General features: G+C 44.8%; 1 protein-coding gene across 4 annotated transcripts in view; it reads left to right on the top strand.

The window, feature by feature from the left end:
- The window catches only part of tek (TEK tyrosine kinase, endothelial), a 170,070-nt gene extending 145,589 nt beyond the window's left edge, over positions 1-24,481 (top strand). For all 4 annotated transcript variants that reach the window (XM_085991812.1, XM_085991805.1, XM_085991822.1 and 1 more), the window contains 8 exons: positions 3,375-3,485; positions 11,772-11,962; positions 13,004-13,117; positions 15,458-15,528; positions 17,190-17,230; positions 18,799-18,895; positions 21,791-21,890; positions 22,542-24,481. In XM_085991812.1, the coding sequence (XP_085847938.1) occupies positions 3,375-3,485; positions 11,772-11,962; positions 13,004-13,117; positions 15,458-15,528; positions 17,190-17,230; positions 18,799-18,895; positions 21,791-21,890; positions 22,542-22,616 (800 nt within the window). In that variant the 3' untranslated portion in view covers positions 22,617-24,481. The remainder of the gene's footprint in view (positions 1-3,374; positions 3,486-11,771; positions 11,963-13,003; positions 13,118-15,457; positions 15,529-17,189; positions 17,231-18,798; positions 18,896-21,790; positions 21,891-22,541) is intronic.
- Positions 24,482-26,087: the final 1,606 nt, after the last annotated feature.

The following is a 26,087-nucleotide window of genomic DNA, read 5'->3' as shown; positions in this document are numbered from 1 at the left end:
CCTGATTAATACTCCGTCCAACAGAGTTGCAACTGTTCGGAGGCCTATAGACTACACCCACTAATGTTTTTTTCCCCTTATTATTCCTTATCTCCACCCAAACTGTTTCACTATCCTGCTCCTTTGACCCAATATCATTTCTCTGTATTATAGTGATTCCTTCCTTTATTAACATAGCCACCCCACCTCCTCTCCCTTCCTGCCTGTCCTTCCTGATTGTTAAATAACCTGGTATGTTTAATTCCCAGTCATGGTCACCCTGCAGCCATGTTTCTGTAATGGCCACAAGATCATACCCATATGTCATTATTTGTGCCGTTAACTCATTCATTTTGTTACGAATGCTACGTGCATTCAGATAAAGAACTTTCAAATATGTTTTGTAACACTTAGTTCCTGTTTTTTCCCTTTTTAGTACTTTACTTTTTACTCCATACCTTCTGTCCCTTCCTGACATGTTTTTTTAATTCCCCCACTGCTACCTAAGTCTATGACCTTCTCTGTTGTCATTTCTATTATTTGCTCTCTAGAAGCCTCCCCCCCACTAATTAGTTTAAAGCCCTCTCTACAGCCCTAGTTGTATGATTCACCAGGACTCTAGTCCCAGCACTGGCCAAGTGGTGTCCGCCCCAACGGAACAGCTCCCTCCTGTCCCAGTACTGGTGCCAGTGTCCCAAGAAGCAAAACCCATTTCTCCCACACCAGTCTTTGAGCCACGCATTTAACTCTTTAATTTTATTTATCCTAGCCAAATTCGCTCGTGGCTCAGGTAATAACCCAGAGATTATTACCCATGAGGTTCTGTTTTTTAATTTGACCCCTAGCTGCTCATACTCCTTTAACAGAACCGTCATCCTTGTCCTATCTACGTCGTTTGTACCAACATGGACCACGACAACTGGATCCTCCCCCTCCCACTCCAAGTTTCTTTCCAGCCCAGAAGAGATGTCCTTAACCCTGGCACCGGGCAGGCAACACAGCCTTTGGGACTCCCGCTCTTGACTGCAGAGAGCCCTATCCCCCTAATGATACTATCCCCTACCACTACAACATTTCTTTTTACTCCCTCCACTTGAATGGCCCCCTGTACCACGGTGCTGTGGCCAGGTTGCTCATCCTCCCTGCAGTCCCTGCACCCGCCCTCACAGGGAGTAAGAACCTCGATCCTGCTGGACAAGAGCAAGGGCTGCGTCTCCTTCAACACTACATCCTGGATCCCTGTACCTTCCTCACTCATAGTCACACCGTCCTGTCCCTGACCACGGACTAGATCTGCAGTAATTAACTTCATAGGTGTGACCATCTCCTGAAACATAGAGTCCAGGAACTTCTCCCCCTCCCTGATGTGTTGCAGTGTCTGAAGCTCGGTCTCAAGCTCCATAACATGGAACTTGAGTTCCTCTAGCAGCAAACACTTGTCGCAGATGTAATCACCGTGAGCCTCAATGGGGTTCACCGGCTCCCACATCTCGCAACAGTAACACATCACCTGCTCCATTCTATATAATTAATTAAATTTCTTCTTATTAGTTATGAAGACCCTGCCCGGATATAGATGATAATATCACACCACTATTCAATAGGACTTACCAACTTAAAGGTATAAAAGAGAAGAGAAGGAAGAAAACCAACCAACCAGCTGATCACCAACCTCCTCCTTGAATACTGCCTGTGGGGCCCGTTTGGTTGACTCGTCTCGCTGTTCCGCCTCCGCAGTGCTGTCTAAGCCTGGGAGTGGGGGAAAAACAGAGCAGAAAACACTCCCTCACCTCCCACTTGCCTGAATCTCCCACTTACCAAAACTCCAGCACCACTCAATGCACAAAGCACTCCGTGCACAGCACTAGCCCCTCCCCTTTTATACCCGGATTCTACTTCCGGTTTAAACTGCCCAATAGTTTAATATACCCTTAAAAAATTAAACTTACTTCAAATAATTGACTTCTTAACACACTAAAATTCACAAAATACACTTAAATGATTTTCTCCCACTTACCAAAACTCCAGCACCACTCAATGCACAAACATAGGAACAGGAGGAGGCCATTCAGCCCCTTGAGCCTACTCCGCCATTCAATTAGATCATGGCTGCTCTGTATCATAACTCCATTTACCCCCCTTTGTTCTGTAACTCTTAATACCTTTGCCTAGCAAAAATCTAATCTAAGTTTTGCAACCTCCAATTGACCCCCAGCCTCAACAGCTTTTTGGGGAGAGAGTCCCAGATTTCCACCATCCTTTGTGTGAAGAAGTGCTTCCTGACATCACCTCTGAACAGCCCAGCTCTAATTTTACAGTTATGCCTCCCTGTTCTGGACTCCCTCACCAGAGGAAATAGTTTCTTTCTAACTCTATGGGCTCGAATTTCCAAGCCCCGTGGAGGCGGGTTTGGAGGAGGGAGTGGTGGGAAAATTGCAGAATCGGGGGGCACGAACCAAACCCGCCTCCGTGCCAATGTCCCAGGAGGCAGGTATCCAACCTGTGCTGGGAGCCGCCTCCCTGAGGCGGGAAGGGGATTAGTGCCTAATCCCTATTTTTAGCCTTGAAGTGTGGGCTTCCTGATGGCTCCGAACCACGCCAAGCTAGCAAGGTGGACCATCGGTTTGGAGGGGTCGAAATGGCCGTTGTGCAGGTGAGTGATGGGTGCATGTGTGCAGAGGTAAGTGTGTGAGGTAAGTGTAAAGTGTTTTAATAAGTTTTACTTACCTTTACTTTCTCCTGCAGGCTTCCTCCCTTCAGTTCTCGGGAGTCCCTCAGTTCATCGGCACAGAAAGCAGAATGGCTGCTGAAATGTCAAAATCTGCAGCATTCTGCTTTCTGGTCTGGAGAGATCTCTAACTGAGTCTGAGTAGAAGGACTCAAGTTAGAAGACAGATTCAGTGTTTGACAGCTTCACAGCTGTCAAACGCTGATTTTTCATCTGTCAAAAGCTCTTGACAGATGAAATGTCAATCACTGACGTCACCAGTAACCAAGTGTCCCTTAATTGGCCTGCTGAGCCCAGTCAATCAAGGGAAAATAGCTTGGGTTCCCTCCCTAAACCTCTCCGCCTCTACCTCTCATTTAAGACGCTCCTTAAAACTTACCTCTTTGGTCAAGCTTTTGGTCACCTGTCCTAATATTACCTTATGTTGCTCGGTGTCAAATTTTATTTGATAATCGGTCCTGTGAAGCACATTACGACGTTTTACTACATTAATGGCACTGTATAAATGCAAGTTGTTGTTGATTGGTGCATGAAACAGTGAGAAAATGGTACCATGAATTTAGCCATTTGTTCATTCTTAGCAATTGCAATTGAAAGTTAAAACTCACTGGTATTATTGGAACTAATTCTGCCCCAGCCCTAACTGTGATTCTTATTTCTCCTGTAGAATATGCCTCCAAAGATGATCACCGGGACTTTGCTGGTGAACTGGAAGTTCTGTGCAGACTTGGACATCACCCAAATATAATTAACCTGCTGGGAGCCTGTGAACACCGGGGTAAGGGTTCCTCGTACATATGGTACAGGTGGGCAATGTGATGGAAATACACCAAATGCAAACTGGAGGCCAGCACTACTTCAATCTGTGTACCGCTGTATTTATAACATTTCTGTGGAGGAACATTAGTGTGATTAAAACCATTGTCACTGGTACAATTAGTGTAATTTTACAAGCCCCCAGTGTGAGTCTCGTGCATTGACAGAGCATTATCGCAACTCTCACACACAGTGCCCGTGATTCCTTGAAGGGATAATTACTAGTCCTAGCCCCTTTAGGGCTACCCTAGATCAGGCATATTCCCCAGACGTTCACTTTCAACTAAAGTTAGAGGTAGCTGAATCCTAAAGACACTTAATTGGGTCAAAAAGTCCAGACTATCTCTCCCTAAAGGAAAGGAACAACCTGAAGATGTTACCATCCTCCAGATAGCACTTTTAATAAGTTTAGCTAGACTGTAACGTTCTGGATATTATGAGGGTCTGGAAAACTCCCCCAGTATTCTGCAACTCCTCACCAAAGAGTGTACAGAGATTGAGTTTGCGAGTTTGATACAGAAGTACTATGTGAGACAATTCTAAAAATATATAGATTTATTAAAGAACCGACATGTAATTTACAGTTGGTGATTCAATCACAACATTAACAGTTCCAAATACAAAAATCTTACAATTCTATTATCAAAGATCCTTATTCTCAAATCTTAACTTCTTTAGTTTTACAGTTCTTAGTTTATTCCAGGATATCCACCAAAATTAAATACAATACCTTGATCCCCGAGGTACAAAGAGTTGAAGACTTACAGAGCTTGCCTCTGAAGCTGAGAATCGCTTTGCCCCTTCAAGCGAATCTATCTTCCCATTTGAAAGTTCAATTTTTATACCTTTTCTCCGTGGTATTTCCTTTGAAGTTTTCTGCTGATGTAAGCTAATTATCTCTAGTCATTTTTCTGCTGGCCCCTGCTATTCTTACAGTTCGTTCAGCTGGTAGCAATGCAGACTCGTGTCTCTCCTTTAGGTGTTTGAATGTAACAGCAGGTGCATTTATTTGATGTCATTCTTACCAAGGTCTTCTATGCAACTCTTAAGTCACCTCAGCTGGTTGCAACACAGACTCATGTCTCCTAGGTGTTCCAAGTTCAACACAAAAACAATGTGATGGCTGGTGCCTCCCCCACTTGATGCCATTCCCACGAAGGCATATGTTTCTTAATTTTCTGTGTTTGTTTACTAAGTGTACTTTAAAACACCTTAACTGGGTGTACCATTGTCTTTTTTCCAAAGACTCAGATGTCAGGAGCCTCCAACCTCCTGTTTCAACAAGGCTATTGATTCAGTGTCAACAAATTATCTTATCTCAATAGCCTGTATGCTGTTTACAGCTTCTCCATTGTTAAGGCTTTTAGATTTTCAAGCCCAGTATGTCAGAATTCTTTTATAGAATGATGTATTTTTCAGAATAGGTATATTGCTTATTCTTTCACATCCTGACCTTTAAAATGGTCAGAAGACCAGGGGCAGTATAAGTGTAAATATTCCGATATGTACACTTCTGGTAGGTGAGATCCCTTTGCTGGAATCACAGACTTGTTAAATCATCCATAATGTACCCATCATAAAACAGTTTCAATTGATTTCTAGGGCTGAGAAACAGTAATTAGGGTGTACCTGCTACAAGTCTCATACATGCAATGCAATCAACCACATACATAATCAGTGCTCCCAACACTGCAAGGGTCTCATGTATTCTCCTCAAAACTTGATCCACATATGGAAATTGTTAGGGAATGGATGTTCTTATAAATTTATAAGTTAATCGACAAGATAATCGGTTCCAAGGTCATTTATTGGCTTTCATACACATTAGGCATATAATGGTGACTACTATTATCAATAATCACACATATACAATGATAACTATTATTAATAATAATTACACATATACTCAGGGTCACATTTGCAGTACAAGGTACAGGGGAAATTCATCGCATCACTGGTTTCGAGCTCGAGGGGGATGGCTGAACAAGCCTTGTTGAATTGGAAGTATCTATTATAATGCCCTTTCTATTTATATCTTTCATTCACGCTGGCTAAGTGAGAATCCACGGGTAGGATTTTCATTGGGCCGTGGAGGCGGGATTGGAGGCATGTGGGGGGTTAAAATCTCAATCGGGGGACACGAACCCATCCCGCCCCAACCCGCCTCCATACCAGTTTCAAAGGAGGCAGCTACCCGACCTGTGCTGGGTCCCGCCTCCCCGAGGTGGGAAGGGGATTACTGCGAATTAACTGCCTGTTAACAGGTAGTTAACAGGCAGTTTTTAGCCTAATCCCTATTTTTATTACTGAAGCGTGGGATTCCCGACGGCTCCAAATCACGCCAAGTCAGCGAGGCGGGCCGTCGGGCTGAAGGGCTTGGAGGGTTCGAGATATCCGGTGTTCAGGTGAGTGATTGGTGCATGAGTTCAGAGGTAAGTGTGTTTGGTGTGTGTAAAGTGTTTAAAGAAGTTTTACTTCCCTTTACAGCCTTCCTTCCTTCAGGTCTCGGGAGTCCCACATCTCACCAGCACAGAAAGCAGAATGGCCACGAGCTGTCAAAATCTGCAGCATTCTGCTTTCTGTTCTGGAGAGATCTCTAAATCAGCCTGAGAGGAAGGAATTAACTTGGAGTACAGATTGTCAGTGTTTGACAGCTTCAAACAGCTGTCAAACGCTGATATTTCATCTGTCAAAAGCTTTTGACGGATGAAATGTTAATCTGTGACATCACCTGTTGCCGGGTGGCCCTTAATTGGCCTGCTGAGCCCGCTGGTCAATCAAGTGAAAATCGTGTGGGTTGGCCGAAAGTTGTAGTCCCACCTCCTACATGCCTCCTCAATGAAAATCCAGTCCCACATGTTTCAGAGTATTACCTCATCCAATTAGCTGGACTTGAGGTTTAACAAGGCTAACTCCCCCATAACTTGACTCACTCCCAAATTTGCAGGATCTATGGCAGGTACCTTTTTGAAGGCTCGAGCTAACAAAGAGAGTTTGTTGCCTGCTGAATCTCTGACCAGCAAAGACTGTCCCTGCTTGTTCTGTGGCTCTGCAGTAACTTGTTGGCTGCTAACGCCCTCTGACTGGAAATCCATTTCATTTAAACTGTCCTTCTAACAGAAATTTACTTAACAGGCAAAAGCTACAAGTTAAGAATTAACCATTTCCTTACAATATATCCTGTTCTCAATGAATCTTGAAAACTATAAACGATCTTTAATTTTTTGTTTCAGGTCTGAATGCACACAAAGTATTGCTTCCGCCTGTTCATTAATACCTGTCTGCAATGTTCTCCGTAATGTTTTTTTGGGCCGTGCAGCTTAGAGGGAACATTGCCTGTGTGTACAGAAAGCTGCACAGCTTTATCTTTTTATTAAGGCTCTGTCGGGTATAAGAATCTTCAAAACCTTTATCAAGACCGCTCCCCACAAGAACAGCAAAGGGACATTCCCATTCTTTCCCTCCTGACTCATACAACTTTAATAAGGCAGTCTGTTCCACAAAGAATCTATGAACTGTATTATTACAGAGTTCTGCAGAGTTCTGCAGAGGAACCTTGTAAATTACCACGGTGGCATAGTGGTTAGCACTGTTGCCTCACAGCGCCAGGGACCCGGGTTCAAATCCGGCCTCGGGTGACTGTGTGTGGAGTTTGCACATTCTCCCCGTGTTTGCGTGGGTTTCCTCCGGGTGCTCCGGTTTCCTCCCACGGTCCAAAGATGTGCGGGTTTAGGTTGATTGGCTATGATAAATTGACCCTTAGTGTTCGGGGGATTAAATACGTGGGGTTACGGGGATAGGGTGGGATATGTGTTGGTGTAGGGGTTACGGGGATCGGGTGGGATATGTGTCGGTGCAGGCTCGATGGGCCGAAATGGCCTCTATCTGCACTGTGGGGTTTCTGTGATTCTGTGATAAGTGAAAACCTGGGACAGAAAAGAAATATTACAGGCCAGGAAGGGACTATGTGAATAACTATCTTGTAAATTTTTCCAGCATTTTCTGTTGTTATTTTTGTAGATTTGTTAATTCTTTGGAGGAGTTTCTTTACCTTTCAAGATTTGTTGGTTTCAAATATATACATGGGAAACATAAACTCCAGTGTCTGAAACACAAGGGCAGAGAAGGTTAAGGGGAGATTTAATAAAAGTGTTCAAAATTATGAGAGGTTTTGATAGAGTAAATAAGGAGAAACTGTTTCCACTGACAGGAGGGTCGGTAACCAGAGGAGACAGATTTGAGGTAATTGGCAAAAGAGCCAGAGGGGAGAGATGAGAAAAAAATAATTTACGCAGCGAGTTGTTCTGATCTGGAATGCGCTGCCTGAAAGGGTGGTGGGAGCAGATTAAATAGTAACTTTCAAAAGGAAATTGAATAAAAGCTTGAATGGGAAAAACTTATAGGGCTATGGGGAAAGAGCAGGGGAGTGGGACTAATTGGATAGCTCTTTCAAAGAGCCAGCATAGGCACGATGGGCTGAATGGCCTCCTCCTATGCTGGAAGATTCTGTGAATTTCTCAACACCCACAATGGGGGTGATCTATGAGTCTCCTCACTGTTGCTAAATCCGAAGAATTTATGCAGCACAATTCTCAGACTGAAGCTTCCATTCTCAACCTCGATGACTTTAGAGAGAAGCTTTTGGTTTAAATGTTGGGATATGTTTCTAACTTTGCAATCACTTGGGAGGAGTTTGATTCAACTTTTACTGCCTTCCCTCAGTTCTCTCCCATGATCGAGAACCATGAGACATTAATCCAACAGTTCCAGGTTATGCAAGAAATTTGAGGTGGTGGTTCCAAGTATGAAGTTTTATTCTTCAATCCAAAACACAAAGCAGAACATGGAATCATAGAATGATTACAGCACAGAAGGAGACCATTCGGCCCGTCAAGCCTGTACCAGCTCTTTGCACGAGCACTTTAGCTTGTCCCACTCCCCTGCCCTTTCCCCATAGCTCTGCAAATGTTTTTCCTTCAAGTACTTATCCAATTCCCTTTTGAAAGCCACGATTAAATCTGCCTCCACCACCCTTTCAGGCAGTGCATTCCAGATCCTAACCACTCGCTGCGTAAAACAATGTTTCCTCATGTCACCTTTGGTTCGTCTGCCAATCACCTTATATCTGTGTCCTCTGGTTCTCGACCCTTCCGCCAATGGGAACAGTTTCTCTCTATCTACTCTGTCTAGACCCCTCATGGTTCTGAATACCTCTATCAAATCTCCTTTCAACCTTCTTTGCTCTAAGGAGAACAACCCCAGCTTCTCCAGTCTATCCACATAACTGAAGTCCCTCATCCCTGGAACCATTTTTGTAAATCTTTTCTGCGCCCTCTCTATGGCTTTCACATCCTTCCTAAAGTGCAATGCCCAGATTTGGACACGATACTCCAGTTGAAGCCGAACCAGTGTTTTATAAAGGTCCATCATAACGTTCTTGCTTTTGTACTCTATGCCTCTAAATATGAAGCCCAGGATCCCTTCTGCCTTTTTAACTGCTTTCTCAACCTGCCCTGCCACCTTCAATGATTTGTGCACAGATACCCCCAGGTCTCTCTCTTCGTGCAGCCCCTTTAGAATTCTACCCCTTAGTTTATATTGCCTCTCCTTGTTCTTCCTACCAAAACATATCACTTTGCACTTTTTAAATTTCATCTGCCACTTGTCTGCCCATTCCACCTGTAAGGGGGGCATCTTTTAACTGGTTTAAGGTAATTTACCTGGTCTTGCAGCCTTTGCCTGCACTCTGACCAATTCCAATCTTTTACCTGGTTTACGGTAATTCACCTGGTCTGCAGCCTTGCTGCTACACTGTAAACCAATTTCCAATAAACCAATTTTCAAACAGCGGTTTCGAATCGCTACCCCACCTTCCAGTTCTGACTGAAGGACTTATAATTAATGATATTAAAACGGACACGTGGTTTGGATGAGAGAAAAAATCAAGTTTTATTAACTAAATGAACTACAATCAAATTATAAACTATACCACATGAACACAGTAATTACAGTAAAATTGCTTAAATGGGGGAATGCAGACGGTAAAAACGAGGGATTATATGGCTACAATGTTAATTAAACAATCTTAGCAATATCCCCTTAATTCACCATCCCCTAACTCCTTACTAGGTTGCTTTGCTGAGGAGAAACTCTGCTCACATGTGGTCCAGTGACGTGTGAGAGAGAGAGAGAGAGAGAGAGAAGCTCACCTGTGGTCCCAGGAAGTAAAAACAGAGCGATAGCTTCTCAGGAGCTATCTTATATACCTGGTGAACCCCCTGCTGTTTGCCTGTCTGGAAAATTCGCGCCCAAAAAGTTCCAATACACAAAAGAAACGCTGTGATTGGCTAATTAAAATGGTTGTAATGGGTTAATGTGTCTGCACTGTGGGGCCGAAATGTTCCCGCCCACATCCGGAGCTCACCTGGGCTAAAACAAAAGGGAATCCAACTGCCGTATTGTCCAATAATGGGTGATTCAAAAACCCATTCATTGCTTAAACTGTTACATATCAAAATCCGTTCCATGGTTTCAGTCTATCATTGTCTGTGAGTGCTTTGAATGGCTGTGTAAACAGAAGCAGTTTCAATCGATTGTCCTGTGGTTGGTCTCAAGTGGGCTAATCTCTTATGTCAATAAGCAACTTCAAGTGCTAAGAGGGAAACTCCCTGGTTTGATTGACAGGTCTGACTGCCACTGTATCCTCCCACTTTTTCACACAGGCAACTCGAGCTGCTTGATGCTCTTTTTGCCATGCTTTCTGTGGCCATTTTAAAACCTTTTGTAATTGCCCAAACTCCAGGGAACAATTTTATTAATAAAAGCACTGTCTTAAGGTGTGTGAATATTTTCCACAGAGCTCCATGACTCCCGTGTTGTCCACGTTCTTTCCATCTCAGAGCAGTCTTTTGCGGTTCTAGGCACATTTTAAAACATTGTAGACAAGTCACATCACCCAATTCTTCGTCCACGATGTGGACCAATATTTTCAATCTTCAGGGAAAAATAGGGGAAATTTTGCGACCCCTACACACCAGCTTGTCTATGTCCTCTTGAAGTCTATCACTAACCTCCTCACTGTTCACTATGCTTCCAAGTCTCTGGTTAAGAACTCACATTCTCTCTGATTATTGAAAATGTTTCTGAGGTTGGGAAACTAGTGAGGAGAATTATGACCATTAATAATCTCTGTAACAGAAGTACTTAACATCAATGTTAATTCACAGTATGTGGATACTCCTAGGCACCATTTAATCAATATTGTGCTGTGGGAAACTTCTGAGATATGCACCCTTGCCTCAGCTCATCTGGTGCTGAAACCCTCACCCTTGCCTTTGTTACCTCCAGATTTGACTATTCCACTGCTTTCTTGGCCAGCCTCCCACCTTGCACCCTCTGTAAACTTCAGCTCATCATGCTGCCCATATTCTAACTCGCACCAAGTCCTGTTCACCCATCATCCCTGTGCTCTCTGATTTACATTGTGTGGTAAACCACTGTTTGTATTCCTGTTTGTCCTGTTTGTATTCCACTGTGTACATGCCTGGACATGCCTCGGCTGACTCCTCCCACAGGTCCTAGTATAAAGGTGACTGCTCCCCAGCCCTTGGTATCCTGGACCGGTCGACCACTCGAGGCAGACCTCCATTCTGTTGTTAATAAAAGCCTTTAGTTACTCTTCTAACTCTCAGTCTTTTATGAGTAATTGATAGCGCATCACATTGGCTCCTGGTCCAGCGAGGCCTCAAATTTAAAATCCTCATCTTGGTGTTCAAATCCCTCCATGGGCTCACCACCCCCTCCCTATCTCTGTAACCTCGTCCAGCCCTACAACCCTCCGAGATCTCTGCACTCCTCCAATTCTGGCCTTTTGCGCAACCCCGATTTTAATCGCTCCACCATTGGCGGCTGTGCTTTCAGCTGACTTGGCCCTAAGCTCTGGAATTCCCTCCCTAAACCTTTCCACCTTTCTACCTCTCTCTTGTCCTTTAAGACGCTCCTTAAAATATACCTCATTGACCAAGGTTTTGGTCACCTGTCCTAATATCTCCTTATGTGGCTCATTGTCAAATTTTGTTTGATAATGCTGCTGTGAAATGCCTTGGGACATTTTATAAATGCAAGTTGTTATTGTTGTAAGTCTGTTATATATTATCCCTATCCTAGACAGTGGTGCTACTGGGTCCCACCGTGCACCTGTAAGGAATCTCTTCTCTGAATCTTTTGGGTGATCTTTTTACTTTTGCAGGTTATTTGTATGTAGCGATTGAATTTGCACCACATGGAAATTTGTTGGATTTTCTGCGAAACAGCAGAGTGCTCGACACCGACCCGGCTTATGCCATTGCGCACAGCACCGCCTCCACCCTCTCCTCACAGCAGTTGCTGCAGTTCGCAGCTGATGTGACTAAGGGTATGGATTATCTCAGCCAGAAACAGGTTTGCTTTATTTTTATAATGTCATCTCGGTCATTTTTTTCTAGCATTGCTTTTGCACATAGTTCTGACTTATGTCTTTTTTTAAGCTGTTCTGTCTCGCTATTTTGTTCATTTTTTTTTCAGTCATGTTTCAGTATGGTAGTGGGAGGGGAGCTGAGAGAGTGCAGTAGGTTAACACACTCAACCTTTCCCTTTGAGACCCAAGTATGAGTCCAGCCCAGACTGATTGGATTAGCGTTCCTTCCTGTTGGTTGTAAGTGCCCTATTAAGAATTGAGTCGCTATCTCAGTTTCTATTAGCTTCGGGTCCACGGAACAAAATTTCCATTTTTCAAGACTGACTGGTACGGGCACGAGATATTTACTTGGAGCCCCATCTGACATTTGCTCTCTCTAGCCAATTGCAGTGCTCCACCACCATGATTGGCTAACACATGACAGGCCAGGGATTAAATTTGGATCTCCCTGTTCGGTTGGACTCGATACCATGTACTGCACTGTATATCTATCTACTGAATCATTGGAGGACTCTTTGAAATCTTCAATTCCCTACTCACATTATCTTTCAATTACCCCATTAGGAAATTTAAAAGAAAATGCATGCAAGTCAAAACTGACTTCCCTGCGAGCCCGGCAGTTATAGCAGTAACCTTGCAGGTTTCAGGGTTCAAGTTAAAATCCCCCCCCAAAAAAATGTATTCAAACTCAGCTATCGATGGTTTCCATGGATTCCAGTCGGACTCCATCTGGACATCAAACACCTTGAGATGTTTTACTATGTTAAAGGCACTATATAAATGCAAGTTGTTGCTGTTGGACAGCAGAGTGTTACTGGGGTGCTCGATCTCAGCCAAGGGCTCCCAATGTGATCTGCTAAGTCCACCTCCAGTCAGTCATTCTGATTGATGATGGTCATGGAGAAGCAGCGGGGAAAGGAGAGGGCGGGGAGAGATAGAGGAGAGGAAAGAGTACAAAAGCACGGCTAATTTGTTCAATATACCCAAGTGATATTCATTTATTGATGGCTCTTTCATTTTTTTAGTTTATTCACAGAGATTTGGCGGCTAGAAATATTCTTGTGGGAGACAACTATGTTGCGAAGATTGCAGATTTTGGATTGTCCAGAGGGAAGGAAGTTTATGTTAAAAAGACAATGGTGAGTGTAAAAAATTAATTTGGACGTTATAGAATCACATCTGCTGAACTCCAAAGAAAGTAAGGTTCAACATTCCTACAGCTGTCTAGGCCCCGAGCTCTGGAATTCCCTCCCTAAACCTCTCCATCTCTCCTCCTGTAAGACGCTCCTTAAAACTTTTTTTTATTTATTCATTCACAGGATGTGGGCGTCACTGCCATGGCTAGTATTTATTGCCCATTCCTAGTTGCCCTTGAGAAGGAGCTGCCTTCTTCAACCACTGCAGTACTACTTTGTAGTAGTTTTGATACAACTGAGTGACTTGCTAGGCCATTTCAGAGGGCAGTTAAGAGTCAACCACATTACTGTGGGTCTGGAGTCACATATAGGCCAGACTAGGTAAGGATGGCAGGTTTCCTTCCTTAAAGGACATTAGTGAACCAGTTGAGTTTTTACGACAATCCGACAGCTTTATGGTCACTTTTACTGATACTAGCTTTTTACTCAAGATTTATTTTTTAAAATTTAAACTGCATTCAAATTCACAAACAACCATGGTGGGATTTGAACTAATGTCTCACAGATTATTAGTCCAGACCTCTCATTTACTGGTTCAGTAATATAACCACTACACTACTGTACCCAATGGCTACCTCTTTGCCCAAGCTTTCGGTCACCTGTCCTAATATCTCCTTCTGTAGCTCAGGGTCAAATATTGTTTGATAATCGCTCCTGTGAAGTGCCTTGGGACGTTTTACTACGTTAAAGGCGCTGTATAAATACAAGTTGTTGTTGTATGTTTTCTTTCCAGGGTTCTTCACCTCAGAATTGTTATAATTTATTTTTTACTCTACCTCAATTCTTCTCGGGCTGAGTACCATTCCCCAATGGGATGGTGAGTAGACTGCTTTCTCCGAGGCTGCATCAAGTTGGTTATTCGCATGACCATGAGAATACACCGAAAGTGACTCACCAAATGTTGTTTCCCACTAGTGGGAATTGCAAGCACACATCATATTGGATCATTCCCCCAATGTCATGCAGCACAGTAACGATTCTGTATTGATGCATTTCCACTTACCAACCATCATTGAAGTTACTTCCAAGATTACCCTATGAGAAATTAAAGATGATGAACATTTTAAAAAAATTCATTCTCAGGATGTGTGCATTGATGCAAGGCCAGCATTTGTTGCCCCTTGAGAAGGACGAGTGCACCTCCTTCTTGAACCGCTGCAGTCCGTGTGGTGAAGGCACTGACACAGTGCTGTTAGGTAGGGAGTTCCAGGATTATGACCCAGTGACGATGAAGAAACGGCAATATATTTCCAAGACAGGATGGCATGTGACTTGGAGAGGAATTTGGAGGTGATAGTGTTCCCATGCGCTTGCTGCTCTTGTCCTTCTAGGTGGCGGAGGTCGTGGGTTTGGGAGGTGCTGCTGAAGAAGCCTTGGTGAGCACATTCAGTGATGATTGGCATGTGGAGGTCAATTTTTGGAAACTCTGCTCTCTCAATTTCAATTTCAATTTTATTTGTCACATAACCAAATACAACAAGTGAAATCCAGTCAGTGAAATGCTTTTTTCTTAACGAGCCGAGCGCACCAAGCAGCAAAGGACACTTAGCTGCCTGGTACGCACGGCGCCCGCAAGGACGGCAGCCATCTTCATCAGCGCCATCACAATAGGGTCCGCTCTCGCCTCGCTCCGCCTTTCCCGCACTCCTGCCCGACAATCTTCAGCCGCCATGGTACCAATGTCCTGGGGCCTGCTTCTCCCTGGCTCTCCTTCCACCCGGTCTGACCTCCGAGCCTCCCGCGGTGTCCGACCTTCCAGGGCCTGCTTTTCCCGCCCTCGGTCCGCTGGCCGCCTCCCCTCCTACCGGTTCGACCTCTGAGCCTCCCGCTGAGGAGCTGCCGGAAATATCAGATGCAGAGTCCATTGTAAGCTGCTCCTGATCTTTGGAATATTAGAAGCACCGTGAATTTTACACGCTGCCTTCTGTGCCCGACTCTTGGTTCAGCAACTTCCAGCCAGCAAGATCCCGCACCAGGAGAGGAGTATTCAAAAATTGACACTTTATCCTGTAGATCACACATGGAAATCTTCTGAGGAACCCAGGGCACCAAGGGAACCATGTTGGCAGCGGAAGGTTTATTGGAAAACTGCGGGTGCACTGTCATTGAAATCAGTGGACAGAAAATCCTGGGCTACACACCCGCGATATTCCGATAAGCTGATAGTGCAGGGTCTTGGGAAATATTGTTGCTTTTTCTTTTCATTTATTTACAATAGAACATTAATGCCTATACGATTGCAGCCATTTATTGTTTTCCACTGCTGTTTTTCCATCCTAATAGGGAAGGTTACCAGTCCGATGGATGGCCATTGAATCCTTAAATTACAGTGTTTATACAACAAACAGTGATGTGTAAGTTTTTTTTTATGGACTTCATAATACGAACATGCCAGGGCCCCTCCTATGTGTTGATGTGTTTTCTTATTTCATCCTTTTTAAAGCAACTGCTTAACAGTTACTGATTGGCCATATTTCCCAAAATGTATGAACAGCATAGTGAAGATCTTCCTATCGGAAGGAAGGCCTCTTGCCCAGGGTTGAAGTTGGTGCACTCGTATAGGCCAAAGACACCAAGAAAGAAAAACCAGTGAGAAACTAATAGGAAAAATACACTCAAAGTCACAAAAAAACCTGCACAAGATCCAGCAGGGTGTTGGTGAGCTGGATTGATGGAGAGAATTTAAGACATGGGTTCCTTCCTGCAATTCTCCACACCTCGGGGATCTATGTTTCAATTCAGTTGAGACTGAGCAAAGTCTCCCTTCACTGCTAGCTGAAAGAGTCTTATAGGAAATGGGCAAGCTGTGTGGCGGGCGGGGTGTATAAAATGCAGAGCAGGCTCGAGGGGCTGAATGGTCTACTCCTGCTCCTATTTCTTATGTTCTTATGATTCTGGGCAGCTTCAACCCAGTTCTGAATGGGTATGATTTCATAGCACAATCCCAAATACGGCACTAAATTAGCAATTGCACTGAGAAAGTCGAGCACAGAAGGGGCACCAGCAGCCGCACAGTACTGGGAAAGGTCCTGTGCAGGTCGTTTAACGGCTTCTCCATTGTAAATACCGCGCATGTGTGGAAATTTAAAGGGACCGCCCACTAAAAGAAATGGGCCGCGCAGAGCAAAGCGCAGCTTACAGTGGACATTGGGCACCAGTGTAGAGAATTGGAAAACAAATATTACATTGGTGCAGTAAAGGGGGGCTTTCCTGAGGTTGGGATATAATTGGATTGTTAAGGCAGAGGTAAGGAATTTTATTCTGCAGCTGGCTGCACTTTACTTAATGTGGGAGTGCTTGATGCTGATACTGGGTGACAGAAATGGAAAAAAAGATTAATTCCCCACCATTGCATCCCTCATCCTGATTAGCGGAAAAATAGAGGAATGCTCAAAAGAATGAACAGAACATTATCCAGGCTCTTAACTGCAAGAAATGATTGACCCCACCTTCTTGCAACTAGTTCAAAAGTGGCATTGACAGATGCCTGGGGATAGATTCCCTGTTGGTTGCTGGAATGAAATGTGGCTAGAGATAAGCAAAGTGAGCAGGAAGGCATTTGTAATGCGTTAGTGTTTTTTTTAAAGCAACATGGAACTTTTTGCCTCATTCTATGAGCCTTGCAGATAATAGGGTTGATTTTCATCTTCACTGCCTGGGCAATAATCTGGCAGAGTGGATGGATCGACTGGTACAGAACCCACCTGATTCTCATTCAATCAGTTCTATAAAGGGTGGACAATCTGCTCCACTAGATTACTGCCCAGAAAGTGAAGACATAAAATCCACCCCGATGTGTTGAAAATGTAAATTTATTTATCTGAATTTGCAAGAGGAGTCATCACAGAAACTGGTTATTGCCTTATACATTCATACCAAATTGAAGTTACTGCTTAATTAGACTGCCTGAGTTTATACAGTTACTTAAATTCATAAAAGAATGATTTACATGTATGGAAGGTACTTTATTAACCTGTTACCAAAACATCTCTCGCTCACTGAATCTTTTCTGTAGGTGGTCATATGGAGTTCTCTTGTGGGAGATTGTTAGTCTAGGTAAGTAATGTCATTATAACACATTCGTTTAGCTCGGTAATCTCCAGCTAGCCCAATCTGTCATTTTATTGGGAGACCCATCGAGTCCCCGGTGGCAGGTTTTACTGCCCATCAAGCTCGGCGGTGGGGGGGGTGCTGATGGGTGGGGGGTGACGGGCGGGGTGGGCTGATGGAGGGTTGATGGGCGGAGGGTGATGGGGGTTGACCGGCGGAGGGTGATGGGGGTTGACAGGCGGGGGACAGGGGGGTGATGGAGGTTGACGGGCAGGGGGTGACAGGGGGATGGGGGTTGATGGGTGGAGGGACAGGGGTGACGGGGGTTGACTGGTGGGGAGGGTGATGGGGGTTGACGGGCAGGGGGGTGATGGGGGTTGATGGACAGGGGGTGATGGGGTGATGGGGTTGACGGGACGGGGGGTGACGGGTGGGGAGGGTGATGAGGTTGACGGGCGGAGGGATGGGGGTGATGGGGGTTGACGAGCGGGGGTGCGATGGGTGTGACGGGGGTTGACGGGCAGGGGGACAGGGGGTGATGGGGGGAAACGGGTGGGGAGGGTGATGCGGGGGGGACGGGTGGGTGATGGGGGTTGACGGGCGGGGGGGTGGGGAGGTGATGGGGTAACAGGTGGGGAGGGTGACCGGTGGAGAGAACGGGGGGTTGAAGGGGGGGAATCAGGGGGTACGGGGGTATGATGGGCAGATGACGGGCAGGGGTAATGGGGAGTGATGGTCGGCTAATTCAATATTGCCCATTTTACACCATCACCCAAATAGAAGTAACTCAAAGGAAGTTATGTAATAATGGACCGGATTTTCCGACCCCCAGGGGCCTCGCAAGTGCCGTGTTTAGGCATGCGCTAACACCCGGCACTTCCAATCTATGAAGAATCCCCGGGAGAAGGGTCTCCGCAGGCAGAGAGTTCTGCTTTCTGCACAAACTCCACCCGCTGAAAACTTTTAAAAATCTTATGCCTGGCAAAAGCAAGCATAAGGCCTGCTTTTACCAGCATACAAGTTTAATTTTTTTTTAATTCACTCATTTATAATTTAAAAATGCTTTTTAAAAAGGTAAGCTTATTTTTAGCCCCGTAAAAAACTTTAATTATTTTTTTCAAAAAAATAAATTTTAGTTTAAAATATTTAATTTAATGTAATTTTAACTAATTTTAATTACGTGCGTTTTTATTTCATGTTTAACTTTTTTAAGTGATCCCCATTCATACTTTTGACAGATCTATGCGGCGAGACCTGTCAAAAGTGTGAAGGGGGATTCCCTTCTTTGATTGGTTCCCCATGGCCCACGTGATCCCAGGGATGCTGCGAACCGCCTGCGCCCCTGGGATACCTGGGCCTCTGTGCATTTCGTAGAACAGAGGCCCAGGATCGGAAGTTTCTGGACCTATGGAGCCAGCAGGTAAGTGCGTAGATTTTTTCCGATCGGAGGCATCCGCCCGCAGGAAGCCTCCGATAGGAAAATCCGGCCCAACATGTTAGTTACATGGTTAGTTTGGGCAAAGGTTCCAGTAATGAGGTAAAATAACCCTTTCTTGCTCTGCATCTCTGGCTAGGTGGCACCCCCTATTGTGGAATGACCTGTGCTGAACTCTACGAGAAGTTACCCCATGGATACAGGATGGAAAAACCACTCAACTGTGTAGATGAAGTGTAGGTTTCTCGAATCATTTTCTACAGGGTTGCATCGAGCTACCTCTGCACTCCATTTGCTGCAGAAACCTTCCACGCTTAAATAGAACAACAGCAATAACAACTTTTTTTTTTTTTTTTAAACCCCACAGTGCAGATAGAGGCCATTTCGGCCCATCGAGCCTGCACCGACACATATCCCACCCGATCCCCGTAACCCCACGTATTTAATCCCCCTAACACTAAGGGTCAATTTATCATAGCCAATCATCCTAACCCGCACATCTTTGGACTGTGGGAGGAAACCGGAGCACCCGGAGGAAACCCACGCAAACACGGGGAGAATGTGCAAACTCCACACAGACAGTCACCCGAGGCTGGATTCGAACCCGGGTCCCTGGCGCTGTGAGGCAACAGTGCTAACCACTATTTATATTAACTTGTATTTATATAGCACTTTTAACGTAGTTAAACGTCCCAAGGCGCTTCACAGGAGTGTTATAAGACACAAAAATTGACACCGACCCACATAAGGAGAAATTAGGACAGATGACCAAAAGCTTGGTCAAAGAGGTAGGTTTTAAAGAGCGTCTTAAAGGAGGAGAGAGAGGTAGAGAGACGGAGAGGTTTAGGGAGGGAATTCCAGAGCTTGGGGCCAAGTCAGCTGAAGGCACGGCCACTGATGGTTGAGCGATTATAATCAGGGATGCTCAGGAGGGCAGAATTAGAGGTGCGCAGGTATCTGGGGGGTGGGGGGGTGGGGTGTTGAGGGGCTGAAGAAGATTACAGAGTAAAGGAGGGGCGAGGCCATGGAGGGATTTGAAAACAAGGATGAGAATTTTGAAATTGAGGTGTTGCTTAGCTGGGAGTCAATGAAGGTCAGCGAGCACAGGGGTGATGGGCGAACGGGACGGTGCAAGTTAGGACACGGGCAGCCGAGTTTTGGATGACCTCAAGTTTACGTAGGGTAGAATATGGGAGGCCAGCCAGGAGTGCATTGGAATAGTCAAGTCTAGAGGTAACAAAGGCATGGATGAGGGTTTCAGCAGCAGATCAGCTGAGGCAGGGGCAGAGACGGGCGATGTTGCAGAGGTGGAAATAGGCGGTCTTTGTTATGCCGTGGATATGTGGTCGGAAGCTCATTTCAGGGTCAAACATGACACCAAGGTTGCAAACAATGGCTTCGGTCTTCCCAATATTTAATTGGAGGAAATCTCTGCTCATCCAGTACTGGATGTTGAACAAGCAGTTTGACAATTTAGAGACCGTGGAGGGATCGAGAGATGTGGTGGTGAGGTAGAGCTGGGTGTCGTCAGCGTACATATGGAAACTGATGCTGTGTTTTTGAATGATATCGCCAATGGACAGCATATAGATGAGAAATAGGAGGGGGCCAAGGATGGATCCTTGGTGAACCCCAGATGTAACGATGTGGGAGTGGGAAGAGAAGCCATTGCAGGTGATTTTCCGGCTACAAAGGCAGCTTGTTCAGCTCCACACCATGTTTGGAAATGTTTACAGGAAACATGGTTAATACCACAATGTGGACTAGTTAATCGTGTTCTTTGGTAGTAAATTAGAGTTTGGTTTATATTTTGGTTTGAGCACTGTGGAGTTTCCCATTGAGAGGAGAATTTCTGTAGGTTCTTTCCCAATCTCCCACCGTAACTTCACTGGAAGATCAGCAGACGCCTTTGGGAAGCAGCGGAAACAGCCATTTACATTGTTTCTCTGGGGGTTCACTGAACTTCTGCAGATGGGGACGCCAGTCAATCATGTTCTGTATTCTCAAGGAACTCCAGTGAGGAGGCCACTCTTGTGACCCCCCCCCCCCACATGCTGCAACTTTAAGGCTGATTTCCTGTTTTTGGTAAATTATTTCCCTACTTTTCTCCTTTCCAACCAAGTCCCTGACCACCCCCCCTCCTCAAAGATAAATCAAGCAGAACTCCTTCAAACCACCCTGTGTCCTGCCAGTGATCGTGGGCAGAGGAGCGGTCCCAGGCATTTCTTTGCTTTCCTCTATAAACCTGTCTTGTACACATAAGAAAATCAAAGCAAAGTTACATCCCAATGGTTTTTCCTTTTAAGAGCTTTGTAAATATGTGTATTTTTTATTGGATTAATCTGCTTAATAGTCTCCTGTATCTAGATGATCTCATGTATGCTATAATCAGGAGCTGGGCTGATTACATAGAGTACATAGAACATGCAGCACAGAAACAGGCCAATCAGTCCAATTGGTCCATGCTAGTGTTTTTTTATTCGTTTGTGGGATGTGGGCGTCGCTGGCAATGCCAGCATTTATTGCCCATCCTTAGTTGCCCTTGAGAAGGTGGTGGTGAGCCGCCGCCTTGAACCGCTGCAGTCCATGTAGTGAAGGTACTCCCAGTGCTGTTAGGGAGGGAGTTCCAGGATTTTGACCCAGCAACGGCGATATACTTCTAAGTCAGGATGGTGTGTGACTTGGAGGGGAAGGTGTTCCCATGCGCATGCTGCCCTTGTCCTTCTAGTTGGAAGAGGTTGCGGGTTTGGGAGGTGCTGCTGAAGAAGCATTGGCGAGTTTATGCTGCACACAAGCCTCCTCCCACCCCTTTTCGTCTCACCCCATCAACATATCCGTCTATTCCTTTCTCCCTCATGTGCTTATCTAGCTTCCCCTTAAATGCATCTATGCTATTTGCTTCAACCACTCCGTGGTAGCGAGTTCCACATTCTAACCATTCTCTGGGTAAAGAACTTTATCCTGAATTTCCTATTGGATTTATTAGTGACTGTCTTATATTAATTGATGGTTGAAACAGAAGTGATGCAGCTTTACAGCTGTTTTAATTATACATTCAGCCAAAACAGCAAATGCAATAATGTGCTTGTAATAAGGCACGTTGTCGTAAACAGTGACATCCATTCTTTCAGATATGAATTAATGCGACAGTGCTGGCGTGAGAAGCCATATGAGAGACCGACATTCGCTCAAATTCTGGTGTCGCTCAATAGAATGCTGGAGGAACGGAAGGTAAGTCTGTGCTGACTGACTGAGATACTCCATTAATCCTCACTCCCAGAGGGGAACTGCACTCAACGGGAACCTGGGCTGGACAACTGGGTTACAATGTTCTACCCTTATCTCCAACTTCATAGAATCATACAGCACAGAAGGAGGCCATTTGGTCCATCGTGCCTGTGCCATTTCTTTGAAAGAGCTCTCCAATTAGTCCCACTCACCCCTGCTCTTTCCCCATAGCCCTGCAATTTTTTTCTTTTCAAGTATTTATCCAATTTGCTTTTGAAAGTTACTATTGAATCTGCTTCCACCACCCTTTCAGGCAGTGCATTCCAGAGCATAACAGTTCTCCTCATCTTCCCCCTGGATTTTTTGCCAATTATCTTAAATCTGTGTCCTCTGGTTACTGACCCTCCTGCCAATGGAAGCAGTTTCTCCCTATTTATATCAAAACCCTTCATGATTTTGAACACCTCTATTAAATCTCCCCTTAACCTTCTCTGGTCTAAGGAGAACAACCCCGACTTGTGTGCACTTTGAGCATGGTTTCTCGATTGACAGCCCAGGATCACTGAATCGCTCTGTTTTATGTCACGTGCGCTTCTGATTTGCAAGTGGTCAGATAGAATCCATGACATCTTTTGTCTTTGTCCATTCATTTAGACCTACGTGAACACAACACTGTTCGAGAAATTCACCTATGCAGGCATCGACTGCTCTGCTGAAGAAGCTGGTTGATCATTCCACGGGGCAACAACACTCGTGAAAAATGAGCTAAATTGTGTTTTGTAAACTTTTGTAAAATATAGAATTGCCAACACATACAGTGTACTATAGTATATTTTTGATGTGAAAATATGGAAGTGATTGTTTGGTTAAGGTTTACCAATAATGTAAGTTTGCAAAGAGCGAGTGTCACCATCGGGACTGGTTTTCAAATCAGGTTGCAAAGCATTATCGTTGCTTTTATATTTTGGATTCGTATTTTTGGATTTTTTGGGGGTTGTACAAAGTAAGTAACTTTACCAGGGATCTGTTTGGGAGGAGTTGCTGAGGTGGACATTTTTGACATTCATGTTAGTAGAACTGCAGTCATTAATCTAAAAGCTTTAACTCTTGTGTGTGTTACTCTTCTAAACTCCCAGTGAAGCCAGCAGCGATAATGTTGAAACAAAGATGTTCCACTCATAAATCGACACACAGGCTGTGAAATTATGCTGTAGAAAAATAGGTATGAACACCTACGTTTGCATCTGAAATTCCTCTTTCCGTTACTTTAGTGGAGATGTTAATCCATGTATTTTTACTTTAATCTAGCAGTGAAAGGAATTTAAATGAACATGTCAAGTGTTTGTGCTTTATTGGGCCAGAAATTCCAGGCCAGAAGCGTGAGTACGGTTGGCTTACTGACGCTTCTGGCCGTTGGAAATGCCGGCGTTCAGCATGAACAGCGCATGCGGGGAACGCCGGCATTTCCAGACCTCGAGCGCGTGCGACTGCACAGGCAGCGCTTGCGCAGTGAACTTCGTGGATTTCATTCATGAAATCCGTGAGGTTAAGTCCTTAGAAGTTACACTTGAAAAAAGCAAGTGTAAAGTTGTTCATTGGCTGCGGAGGAAGATATATTTTATCGTGGAGCTTTTGAAATGCAATATTTTTGTTTGGGAAAGGGAGGGAAGTTATTTTAAGAAATTTTAAGTAAGTTTAAAAGTTTAAATTTTTTTTTTAAAAGGGTTTTCAGAACGGTAGGTAGAAGGAGCAATTGTGGCTGTATGAATGGAATGTGAGAATGAGTTATGTATGTATGTCCACATATATTCCTTTACGTATATGTATGTATGTTTTATATTCCTTTACTAATGTGTATGAATGTATGTTTTTAATTATGATTTTCCAATAAGTTACTTTCTCTGAAAGTCATAATTAAATAATACATTCATACACATAAGTAAAGGAATATATACATAACACGCAAAGGAATATATACAGACATACGTACTTTCAGAAGCTCCACGATAAGAAATATCTTCCTCCGCAGCCTCTGTAGCAACTGTACCCATGCTTTTTTCATGTGTAAGTTGTAATGACTGGACCTCACTGAAAGCATTAATGAAAGCGGCGAATTATACTGCGCACGCGCTGCCTGTGCAGTCGCACGCGTTCTGCCTCTGAACCCCTTCGTTCAGAGGACAGGAAATGCCGGTTTTCCCCACATGCACTGTGCATGCTGAAAACCGGCATTTCATCCGGCCAGATGCGTAACTACCCCGACCGTACTAGCGCATTTGGAAGGGAATTATTGGGCCAACATTTTACATGTCAATAAAATAAAAAATTTAACAATTGCACGACTTGCCCCCTCGCATCTGCGACTGAGGGTCCAAGGAGGTGCATTGCGCAAGAGGTCATCATCGGACGTATCCTCACACTGTTCCCTTTGGGGAACTGTATGAAGTGGTGGAAGGATTTATGGCCGTGATTAACGCTCATTCCGTGACCGTAACCATCTTTGAACCAGCCATTAGGGTGGTTAGTCCTATGGCGGGAGGGTTTTACGGGCTCCCACAACCCATCTGAGGGGGGGGGGGCCACCAACACCCACGGACGCAAGTATCCTGCTGGATGTCCACCCAGAATTTAAAGTTGGAGCACCGACTCCACTTGCCGGGACTGTCTGGAGTGGGGTTCAAAACCCTACTCCTTCTGGCCCAGCGGCGGGGATGCTTACTGCTACGCAAAAGGTCCACTCCGCACAAAAGGTGACACCCATACGTTTCCTGCGCCTTTTCCCTCCCCGTGACTGGAGCCCTATGCTGCCATTTCACGTTGCTAATCAGATTGGGCCTTTGTCATAGCGGTAGGATCCCTGCCGCTGGGCCAGATCAGGGTAGGGTTTCAAACCCCGCTCCAGACAGTCCCGGCAAGTGGAGTCGGAGCTCCGGCTCTAAATTCTGGGTTGACATCCAGTGGGATATTTGCGTCTGTGGGTGTGGGTGGCCCCCCCTCCTTGTATAGCTTGTGGGAGCCCGTAAAACCCTCCCGCCATAGGACTAAACGCCCTAATGGCTGGTTCAAAGATGGTTACGGTCACGGAATGAGCGTTAATCACGGCCATAAATCCTTCCACCACTTCATACAGTTCCCCAAAGGGAGCAGTGTGAAGACACGTATGACGACGACATTGCTAAATAAATAAATGGAATTTAAAAAATTCTTTTAGGGCTTTTAAAAGTCTTTAAATTGCTTTAATTCTCTTTAAAACTACTTCAGATTACTCAAAATAATGTAAACATTTTAAAAAGTTTATAAAAGTTACCAAAATCTTCAAAAAACTTCCAAAAACCTATTTAAACTGCTGCTTTGCATGTAAAAAAGCAAAGCAGCTTGACAGAAACATTGGGGGCGTGTCCAGTGAAACTGAGACCTCAAGGGGCGTGTCTCACTTACACTGCACGCTCCTGGCTCCGCGCTGGCTGCACTCCTGGGCGGCGTGACGTCATACGCTGCCCGGGATTCTTCTTTCAGTTTCTGCAAGTGCAGGCGCCCCTGGAGCTGATCGGCAGGAGCGCGGGGTAAGTGCAAATACGGGGCTTGCACGCGCTGCAAGCCCCGTTCTGGAATTTCTGGCCCATTATCCTACATGTAATCTCAAGGCTATAGGGTGAAAAGGAATCAACAAGATGACAGAGTAAACAAATGGAGATTAAAATTAATTGCAAGAAAAGAAAGACTTGCATTTATATAGCACCTGTCACAACCTCTGGACGTCCCAAAACGCTTTACAAACAATTAAGTACTTTTTGAAGTGGAGTCACTGTTGTACTGCAGAAAATGCGGCAGCCAATTTGTGCACAGCAAGCTCCCACAAACAGCAAAGTGATAATGACCAGATAATCTGTTTCAGTGATGTTGGTTGAGGGATAAATATTGGCCCAGGACACTGGGGATAACTCCCCTGCTCTTCGAATAGTGGCCGTGGGATCTTTTATATCCACCTGAGAGGGCAGACGGGGCCTCGGTTTAACGTCTTATCCTTACGATGATGCTTTGTGATTGTTCAATTTCGAAAAAGAGTCTAATTGGAGTCATTTACTCAAGAAATTGAACCTTTGTTTTTGGAGCTAAGACAGAGCTAAGCGAGTTTTTAGCCGGACTGTCAGGTTGATTCAAACCTGGAAGAAGGAACTGTATAGTATTTAAATGTTGTGT

Source organism: Somniosus microcephalus, chromosome 1, assembly GCF_052327205.1.
Source record: "Somniosus microcephalus isolate GS21.2 chromosome 1, FLI_Smic_1.0, whole genome shotgun sequence".
Classification (NCBI taxonomy): Eukaryota; Metazoa; Chordata; class Chondrichthyes; order Squaliformes; family Somniosidae; genus Somniosus; species Somniosus microcephalus.
Note: the sequence above shows the minus strand (reverse complement) of the source record. Positions and strands in the feature narration are given on the sequence as shown.